The following is a 10,472-nucleotide window of genomic DNA, read 5'->3' on the forward strand; positions in this document are numbered from 1 at the left end:
ATGTAATATTTCTTAAAGCAAACAGAAAGAAAGAGAGGAAGGAATACACAGGGAAAGATGAAGAGAAACAAGATGAAGAAGAAGAGAATGAAGAAGAAGAAGAGGAAGAAGGAAGAGGATCGGTGACCATGTTGTCGTGAAAGGAGAGATGAGAAAGGAAGAAAGAATGAATGAATGATGGAGAGCAGAAAGATAGACAGGTGCTTACCTTACTATAGTCTGGTAGAGGAGAAGAATGAGATAAAGGATCATGGATCATATACAGGGAAACCTGCAGGTGGTAATGTATATCTTCTATGTTGATGAAAGATACAGACAGTGGAGAGAGAGATGAAGAGATAGAGGTATCGCAAGAGGTGTCGGTAGAGAGCGCATAGTCGTCAGACGTAGATGAAGTGTATATAGGCGTGTATACAAGATGAAAGGAGAGAAGAGAGAAGAATCTCTCTCTGGATGGTGTGAGAAGAAATCTCGAGCATTCAAGATCGTTCTGTCTCTCTTTCGGTGTATATACATGTCATTATACGTGACTCTGTGTGTGTTGAAGATGAGGGCGACGACAGAAGAAAGAAAGAAAGAACGTCCAGAGGAGACTTTCTCTATGGTCTCTTGAAGAAGATGAAGAAGAAAGAAGAGAATGAAGAAGAAGAAAGGGACAGCAAGCAGAAGAAGAAGAGAGAAACCTCGACGAAGGTGAAGAGATGTGAGAGAAGAGTGAGAAGAGGTGTCTTTTCAATTAGGCTTTCCATCACAAAGAAAAGCCTAGACCCTTTTTCGGTCTCTTCTCTTTCTGGAAGAAAAGAAAGAAAGGAGAGGAGTCGTTCTTGTGCAAGAAGGGAGAATGAGAGGAAGAAGAAAGAAGTATAAAACTGCCGAGAAGAAGATCACGTCAAGAGAAAAGAAGAGACGCGACACGTGAAGAGAGAGAACGCGATACACAGACAGAGGGAGAGAGAAGAGAGAAGAAAAAACGATGAAAAGGGAAAGGAAGAGAAGACGGAGACAGAAGAAGAAGACGTGTCTTGCGAGAAGAAGCTGTTTCCTTTCTTAGCCGTTGTCCAGGTGTATGTACACCATGCTCATTTTCATCTTCTTTTGTTTCTCCGAGAAGAAAAAGACAGAAAGCATGATATGAATAGATCGACCAAAGACAGATAAATAAATACACCCTCACGACACGCTTTTCCGAGGAGCTTTTCCAGTCAGTTCGAAGTCGATGCCTCTTTGCCATCTATTTGTGTATGTATCTATCCTTTTCTCTATACATGTAGGTGTTTCTCTCTCTCTCTCTCTTTCTCCTTTGTTCACGGGGGTGTCTATCTATCTGTCTATCCCTCCCTATATATCTTGGTACCAACCTACATATTTTTTTCTCTCTCTCTCTCTCTATTGTATATGCATCTTGTGGACATATATGATGTAACTCTTTCTGTTTATCTATCTGTCTACCTATCTTTGCGCGTGTATACACTTAGGAAGATAGAGGTATATCTCTCTATATGTTCTCTCTTACATACGTGAGTGTAGATCTACAGGCATTTGCGTAACTATGGAAAATGACGTACTACTACTTCTATTTCTCCTTGATCTTTTTCGTGAGGAGAAGAAAACTTCTTTCTCTCTTATGCGATGAAAGAAGGAACAAAGGAAGAGAAGACATGAACAAACGAGAGACACGCAGAGAGAGAAAGAGAGAGAAACGAAAAGGGAGAGAGAGAGAGACGGATCGATTCTTCACTCGTGTAGATGGAAATGAGTAGATGGGGATCTATACACATCTAGACCTAAGTGTATGTGTGCCCCTCTCTCTCTCTGTACATGTCTTTCTACACGTAGGTGTAGTGTAAAGGTCTTTTTCAAACGGAAAGAGGAGGAGAGGATAAGAAGAGAGTAACACACCTCGTCAGTTTTGTTCGCTTTCTTGACGGTTTGCATTCTCACGAGAAGAAGACCTTCAGTCACAGAGACACGCACGCCTTGTCTTCCCTGTGTGTATGTAGAAAGGGAAATGCTTGCCTCAACTTGACTTTGCTTTGTCTGAAGAGCTCTTGTCGTCTCCTCGCAGGAGCCTCGAGGAGAGAGTTTGAGAATGGGGGTGCGCAGTTCACAAGTGGAGAAGAAGAAAGAAGGGAAGGGGATTTTACGAAGAAGAAGAAGGCTGTAGGACTCTAAACCGAAGTGATCTCCCTGATACAACAAGAAAAGACTTCCTTTCTCTCTCTTCCTTTCTGCCTCCTTCTTCTTCTTCTTTAGTTCTGTACCTATCTATCTATACAAAGCACTCATAATGAACAGACTTCACTCTCCCCAGTTCTCTATGTATACAGAAGAGAGAGAGAGACATGAAGAGACATACATTCCAGTACACAGATAGATATCTATCTATCTATATATATATGTATATCTATATCTATATGGTCTAGATCTAGAGAGGGTTTGAGATGCTTGGGGTGTCTGCCTGGAGGTTCTCCTTTCTTACTGCTTGCTTTTCTGTCTGTCTCTTTTCGGATCTAGATCTGCAGTGATCTTCGTACCTCTCTCAGATTGTTTCTTAAGTAGCTGATATACACGCCGATCTTTAATCTATCTATAGATGTCTCTCTCTGTCTATGTATGACACATTCTCGTGTCGTTGTTTCTTTCTTCTCTCTGTTGGATTTCCATACTTAAAAGAGGCGAGAGTAAGAAAGAGAGAAAATTCTTTTCTCACAGCTGGTTCTCTCTGTCTTGTCTTTCTATACAAAGAGAACTTTCTACGAAGAATTAGAGAGAGAGATCGAAAGAGAAAGAAGAGAGAGAAGAAACAAAAGAGAAAGAGGTAAGAGGAGAGAGAAAGAAGTTCCTCTCTGTGTTTCCGGTCCTCCCTTTTTCTCTCATGCTTTTTCTCCTCTTCTCTTTCTCTCTTCTTCTTGTTTATCTTCTCTCCGTCTTTTATGCTTCATCTTTCTTTTCTCTTTCTTCTTCGTATCCTCCTCTTGAGTCATGTAGAGAGGTGATAGAGATGGGGGGAGTTACCACCCCCCGACTGAATATAAGCCGAGGTGAGAATTTATTCAGGAGGAGAAACTTAAAGAAGGCCAAGAAGATACATCACCCCACATACATATACAGGTATATATGTATGTGGATATATGCATATATAATGAAGGTGTATGTAGATAGAAGTATTATTTTGCATGTGTATGCGTGAGTGTTGTTGGTGTATGAAGAGCTAGTCACCTGAAACGTGCGTGCAAAGGATGACGTAAAGAATCCCTGGAGCTCTCCCTTTCTCTCACAATTCACTGGGAGATCTCCATGAGAAAGGTTCTCTTCAAAAAGGCAAAAAGAAAAAGACAAAGCCAAGAGCAGATGAAAAGCGACAAGAAGACGCGCGGCGATGGGGAGAAGTAGAAGAGCTAAGAAGAGAAGAGGACATGTCTAGTTTTCTTGTTGTGCATGTGTGGATTATCCAAGCTAAGCGACATCCTCTACTCGGGCACTCCAACCCATACACACACGTATATACACATACATACACTTATATTGTTCGTATATATATATATATATATATCTGTAGGTATCTATACATATATGTTTATACATCATTCCCTTTCGTGTATACGGTTTTAGGTCATGTTGATCATCATAGGAGCCATCTGCATGCAGGATATTTAAGATTCATATACACACCTATATGTATGTATCTTTCTGTATATCTGTATGTGTGACTATGTATAGGTATAAATATGACGATGTATGTTTTGGCGAGATGTGGATGATTTGGTTTGAGTTGAAAGAGCTGCATGAAGAAAGCATGCATACAGCCGTAGCGGTTCTCTATGTGTGCATTTGTATGTGCTGTATGTACACCGAGGGGGATGTGACGAATGAACAGAAAGTAGAAGAGAAACAGTAGACAGAAAGAAATACAAACGAGAAAAGTAGATGAAGAAGTTCCAGAAGAGATTGGAAAAAAGCAAAATGAAGAAGAAGAAGAGGAGAAAGTACATTAGAGAAAGAGAGAGAGAGAACAGCAAAGACGTCGACTTAGAAAGCTAGCTTCAGGAGCAAGAGAAGAAGAAGAAGCATCGAGAAGGACAGAAAAAGCTCTTGTCTTAGAAAACTCAAAGAAGAGAAGAGAAGAAGGTCAAGAAATATCTTTTCTTTTCTTCTTCTTCTTCTTGTTGTCTTTCGTTTGCGTATCTTTCTCGTAGCTCTCTCTCTCTCTCCGTTGCGTTGCTTTTTCTTTGTCTTCTTATCATTGCAGTAGTAGTCGTAGTTGCACACAAGAAGAAGTGCCTATGTCTGTCTATCTTTCTAAAGAAGCAGAAAGTGTTTGCTTGAGTTTATCTTTCTTCTTTTCTCTTCGCTGCCTCCTTGTCTGTATAGATTCACACGCCGTGGCTTGGTGAGGTAACTAGGAGGAGCCATAGAGCAATCGGGAGATGAGTGATAGATCCAGGATAGGTCGATAGACACGTAGAGCTATGGACTGATAGATAGATAGATAGATCTATAGATGAAAGATAGAGAGAGTAAAGAAAGATAGATAGATTGATAGATAGGTCAAAGGTAGATAAGGGGGGTCGGTAGATTTATGGATGTGTCGAGTTGCTGGTCTGTATGGTTCGTAAGGAGAGGAGTGGAATGGGGGATTTTCTTCTTTTCGACTCCTTTGGAAATCTTCATACACACACAGCCCCCAAGTTCGGCAGATACAAATCAGAAAGAAAAGCAATCCTTTCCTCTCTCTCTCTCTCTCCCTTTCTTCTTCTTCTTCTTCCTCCTTCACTCTTCTTCTTCTTCTTTCTTTTCTGTATTTTAGTTTTGATCTTCTATCTTCTTCTTCTTCTTCTTCTTATTTTGACTATCCTTCCCCTCACCACTGCAACTCAAAGCCATCGTCGTCTTTGCACTCCCCCCCTCCGGTCTCTTCTCCACCCCTCCCCCCCCTCTCCCTCTCCCTCCTCCTTTCCCTCCTCCTATTGTCGTAGTAGTAGTACCGTTAGAGGTACTGCTAGTATTAGGATTGCATTTTGATACACTCCCCCCATCCTCCTGCACACTACGACCGTCACCCCTACTACTACGACTACGACTACTGTCGCTACTACTACTACTACTGTGACTCTGGCGATCACTTCCACTACTACTACTGGTAGCTGTAGGTGTATTAGTACTATTGTGCGTATTGGTCGTAGGAATAGTAGTAGTAGTAGTACTAGTAGTATGACTATTACTACTCGTCTTAGTATTAGTATTGTTGGTATTATTAGTAGTGGTGGTAGGGGGGTGAGAGGGGAGGAGGAGATTGGGGTGATCCGTGAGGAGTGTGATAAAGGGCGAGACCTGCAGCTCAGTGTTGATAGAGGAATGCCCGAAAGCGCAGAGTTGCTTGTACAGACCTTCACATCTCTTCTCCATGCGAAGGGTCTCCCTTAACACTTGACTCCGGCTTACAAGTAGACGGTAGTATCTCTGCATAGCTTCATCTAATGCCTACAAGGAATAGAGAATAAGACACACAGAGAGAGAAGAAGAACAAGAAGACACGAAAAAAGAAAGATGAAGAGAGATAAGGACAACAGTGGAGAGGGAGAGAAGGAGAGAAAAGCAAAAGGGGGGGAGGAGAGAAAAAGAGAAAAAGAGAAAGAAGAATCGAAAGAAAAGTAGTGAAGAAGAACAAGAGGTGGTGAATGGATATGAGCTAAGATGCTGAAAGAAAGAAAGTCAAAAAGAAAAAATTAGCCGAAGAAGAAGGAAACATCCCTCCTAACTCCAAATATCCATCATCTTCAATCTCTTCATGTTTATCTTCAATCTAGCTATCTAAGTTTAATATTTCTATCTTTCTTCCATACATACACCGGGACATAAGAAACTGATCTATCTAGATCTCTCTCTCCTCTACTCTTACATACCTACATATATACCTCTACACCTATATCTGTATATCTCTTTACCAAGGCGCATACACAGAACGTCCAAAGCCCTATTCCCTATACACTTATCTACATATACATACCCATACATAAAGAGAGGGAGAGAGACAGATAGTTAGATAGATTACAGATAGACATTAGATAGAGAAATGAACGGACTAAGACCCCATAGAAAGGCTGAAATAGATAGATCAAATCTCGACAGGGGGGGTGAAGAAGATGTGGAAGAAGAAGAAGATGTAGTTGTCTTACTTTCCATACACGTAGAGTAAGGTCAGGGAGGACTCTGGAGAGTTTGTTCCAGTACCTCTCCACCTCTCGTCTTTGTCGATTGAGCTTTTCTCTCTCCGATTCTCCTCGGCTAGTCAGCTGAAAGGCCCAGCAAGTACCATCAGAGACACACAGAGATGCAGAGCAAAGGAAAGAAAGAAAGAAAAACGAAGAAGAAAGAGGAATAGATAAAAGCTGCGAGAGATAGATATAGTAAAGACACATAGAAGGATAGAGAGATGGAGAGGGTTCGGGTAGAGAGATATACATATGAAGAGACTCGTGCAGGTAGGTAGATCAATGTATTTAATTATGTAGAGGTATAGATTTATCGGGATAGATAAAATACGCATATAGATAAAAGGTTTATGCTGAGAGAGAGGAGTAGAGGTCGGTAAGTGTATGCATATAGAGAGATATGGATGGAGATAGACAGAGAGGCAAGTAGAAGATGAAGAGAGAAAGAGAGGGAGAGAGTAGAGGACTCACAGGAAGACTCTAGGNNACCCAAGAGAATGAGAAAGAAGTGATCTTCAATATCTTCGAGAGACGTCCAACAAAGCTAGGTTATCAAGAGCTAGATAACAATACACTCTCCGGCCCCTAGATTTCTCTTTCGGTCCTATGTAGATCGCCTTCATCTTTTTCCTCTACATGAATATAAGTCATCTATATCTAATCCTACAACACACGTAGTGTATGTACATACCATCTCTTTCTCATCTTTCTTTTCTTTTATTTTTCTACTCGACTTTCTTGGCTGAAATCGACTCCTATCTCCATAAGATAGACGAGCTACTACTTACACCTCCTCCTTATGAATGACTCTTCGCCTTCCCCTCCACTACCTGCTTTTCTACCGCTGTCCTGGCCAACCNNTCAGCTGAAAGGCCCAGCAAGTAACATCAGAGACACACAGGCTTCAGGGATATTGTACATATAGAGAGAAAGAAGAAAAAAAGAGGAGCATGACAAAAGAAACAAAGAACAAGAAGAAGAAAAAGAGAAAGAGAGGGACGCCTACACTCATACAGTCTCGAGTTGGTGATCGGCAGCATACCTTCCTCTCTCTGTTGAGGTTGAGAGAAGCATAGAGCCTAGAGAAGGGCCAGCAGATGAAAGGCCAGGTATGCTCTTATCGCTATCGACTTGCTTGACAACTTCAAGAAGATGAGCGGGGAGATGAGACTCCGAAGCAGTCGCCTGAAAAGGAAGAAACAAAAGACACACGAAGACACCCGACTCAGAAGGCGTGGAAGCTTCTCTCCTAACTTCTATTGCTCTGAATCGGATAGATAGATAGAGAGATAGACAGATAGATAGATTGAAGATAGATAGATAGACGGTCGCTATGCATTGTCTATAGACAAGTATATATATATCTATCTGTTTCCTAACCGACCTGGTAGTGAGTAATACTCTGCCATACGAGTGGCGTGAGAGGGTGAACCAAGACGTGGAATGTGGAGGTCGATATCAATTCGCCCCTTTACTTCAAACAGCCAGGTGTGTACATACACCTCAAAGAGAAGAAATGGTGTTAAGAGTAAATCACATCAAGCAAACAGTTGACCGACACGACTACACCATGACCAAGAAACTGCCGACAGAAGAAGAAAAGAAGCAGTTTTCTTTTCTCGTCCTTCATCTCTCTTATAGAGACAGAGACAGGGACGCACTGTAGAACCCGCACACAGAGACACCAAGCTTTTCAGTAAGAAAGATACACACGATAAACAGCACCCAATATACATACAGATAAGGAAAAGAAGAGAACATCTATGGAAGAGGTTCTCGGCTTCTCACGTAACTGAGAGACGAATCTAGAACCACCAAGAAGAAGAAAAGAGATGCAAGGCGACACAGCAAAGAACACGTGAGAGAGCTAGCCAGCTAGCTTCAGAGATTGTGGAAGTGATCGTCTTAGCATAGAGGACATACAGCAGGACGGCGTGCTAAAGGTAAGCGGACATCAGGCCTTCCTATCCCGCTGAAGTTTCTCCCTGGTCCTGCGCCGTGCTCTAACTGATTTAAGATGTATTCGGTAATCTCAGGTCCAGCCGTGCAGCGAGCTGCGGGGACAAGGTATCGCGGCTCATTCAACGCGTACATCTTCACATGGAAAGATGTGCCTTGACAAGACAAAAAGAAAAGAAAGAAAAGAAGGGAGAAAAAGCGACGCCAAGATGAGGAGAAGACCCCCAGAGATGATGTGAACCGGCGGGCCATAGCATTCTGTGTAGGATGAAGAAGGCCTACTTGAGTGCATGGTGCTCGAGCCAGGGTGCCTGTAAGGACATACGATTCGATAGATTTGATCTGTACGAGTCGAATTCTCTTAGCTGAATTTTCAGAGTACACTAAGCTGTCCTAGAGATTGAGAGAGGGTCATACATGCATATACACACCTATAGACTACAGGCATACATCTACATACCTACATATTCAGACATACGTATGTTGTTTACAGGTTGCTTGAGAAGAAGCAGAGAAGGTGGAGAAGAAAGTGAGAGAAACGGGACAGTGTGAGAAGGAACGTACCATGTTTCCGGTATAGTATGCATTTCGCTCTACTTCGTAGATAAGTATTTGCTAGGAGAGTTAAAAAGCGAGTGATGTAGTCGCTACAGTCTATATTCTAGATGTACGCCAACACAAGGTAAGGACTCTCAGAGAGTCTCTCCTTCCGTATTCAGACACGAGGAGGAAAGAGAACAGATCGGCGGATTATCCGAATTCAGAAAGCAACATGAGAATATCTCTGAAGAAGATGAAGAAAACACGCGTGTGCCTTTGAACGCTCCCTTCTCGAAAGAAAGATACTGAAGAGAGAGAAGATAGGGGCAACCAAGAGTAGGCAAAAAGATAGACAGGCCGTCCCAGCAGTCTAGCCGCCCAAGAAAACGTTAGGGAGAAGTGACGAAAGGGAAGAAGGAGAGGTAAGTGTATGCATGCTGAGGCACGCAGACTACTGTAAGTCGAGTCGCAAGCCCGAAGCAAAAGAGTTTCTCTTCCGTATTTCGCGTAGAAGAACTTGGGGTTAACTCGGGGAGTTTCGCTATCTCTCAATATCCTGTGTTTACCGTTACCTCGAAGTAGCCAGGCCTTATGAGAGTCATTCTCCCATCTCCGCGTTGATCCGTCTGGTAGATGTGACGGATTGAAGGAATCTGTCCGTGTCCCCCATCGCGGTGTAAAGATGTGATCTCTTCGATGCTGATACAGCCCCCGTTTCAGGTACCACCTATTCATACCCCAGGGAAGTCCCGACACCGGGAAGATCCCGCCTTTGTGACCTCCTCTAGGCATTTTCGTTGGAAAAGATGGAAAGAGACCAACTTCAGCGTCATCTCCGTGGTCTGATAGCAGTAGTCACCACCCAGAAACACAGGTGAGGAGACAGTCGTGAACGAACAGACAGCTGGACGGCGGCACAGATGTACATATGGCTCCGCTGCTGGGGGTGTGTCGGATGTGCATCAAGCATTGGAAAGAGCCGCACCGGAGAAGAAGCAAAGATCAACACAGACACCACATTTCAGGCTGTTAGAATCTGCGCCCTCAAGAGAGGCGGAGAGGGACAGAAAAAAAAAAGAAAAACACCTCACCCAGGCAAAGGTGAAGTCTCAGGCCGTTGTTAGCATGCGGTTCCGGACTTCGGGCGCGCATGCAGCTGAGAAAGTCTGGGCAACCTGGAGACAAGTGGTCTTCCCCGTTTGTTGCCGTGTCGTGTTTCTCTTCTGGTGCCTGTATCGGTATGCCGAAGCATCACCAAAGGGCAATCTTACGATTGTCAATAAGCGTCTTCAGGGCAGCTTCATCTCTCATCTGGTACACTATTTTCGGACACTCGGAGCTGTCCGGAAACCGATCTTGCCCCTTTTTGAGCCTTTCCAGGGAAAGGCACCCTATTAGACACGTTGTCAAGCGTCAGCAGTCACTTGCGGGAAGGGGAGCGTGGCAATGGCCTCGCCTTGTCGCTCGGGGATTGGCACACGAGAAGCGGGTGAGGCACGAGGCGGCCAGTCCGGCATTGGGGATAGTACCGCTCAGTCGGAAGTAGACCGATACCACAGTACGATATAAAATATCCATAGAGGGCAGTAACAACTGAAACTGGTGACTTTTGGGATAGAAAGACGGCAGCACGCATATTGTGTGGTGAGCAGACATGCAATCAAACCCGGAGAGGTACAGTACTAACAGTTTTGTCGCTGGTGAGAGATTCAGTAAGGGAACAGTATTGTTCGGACGTGTATGCCGTTGTACGTTCCTGTT

At 43.4% G+C, this 10,472-nt stretch overlaps 2 protein-coding genes across 2 annotated transcripts; both read right to left on the bottom strand.

The window, feature by feature from the left end:
- Window position 1: 1 nt before the first annotated feature.
- On the bottom strand, window positions 2-6,293 carry CSUI_010356 (uncharacterized protein). The gene is made up of 3 exons (XM_068070460.1): window positions 6,177-6,293; window positions 4,924-5,481; window positions 2-1,789 (listed from the first exon to the last, which is right to left on the bottom strand). The coding sequence occupies exons 2-3, from the start codon at window positions 5,464-5,466 to the stop codon at window positions 1,769-1,771; spliced, it is 564 nt and encodes a 187-aa protein (XP_067917563.1). The 5' UTR covers window positions 5,467-5,481; window positions 6,177-6,293; the 3' UTR covers window positions 2-1,768.
- A 963-nt stretch (window positions 6,294-7,256) lies between these two features.
- Window positions 7,257-9,901, bottom strand: CSUI_010357 (uncharacterized protein; the record flags this gene model as incomplete). Its single annotated transcript, XM_068070461.1, has 3 exons — window positions 9,284-9,901; window positions 8,136-8,326; window positions 7,257-7,397 (listed from the first exon to the last, which is right to left on the bottom strand). Coding segments are annotated over exons 1-3 (552 nt in total), but the record flags the coding sequence as incomplete, so codon positions are not given.
- Window positions 9,902-10,472: the final 571 nt, after the last annotated feature.

This window comes from Cystoisospora suis (assembly GCF_002600585.1).
Source record: "Cystoisospora suis strain Wien I chromosome Unknown contig_7221, whole genome shotgun sequence".
NCBI classification, from domain to species: domain Eukaryota; phylum Apicomplexa; class Conoidasida; order Eucoccidiorida; family Sarcocystidae; genus Cystoisospora; species Cystoisospora suis.

Coding starts and splice junctions, on each gene's coding strand:
- CSUI_010356 (XM_068070460.1), bottom strand. CDS start 5,466: ATGCAGAGATACTACCGTCTACTTGTAAGCCGGAGTCAAGTGTTAAGG. Junction 1,790..4,923: donor GAGGGAGAGGGGGGGGAGGG/GTGGAGAAGAGA, acceptor GGCACACATACA/CTTAGGTCTAGATGTGTATA.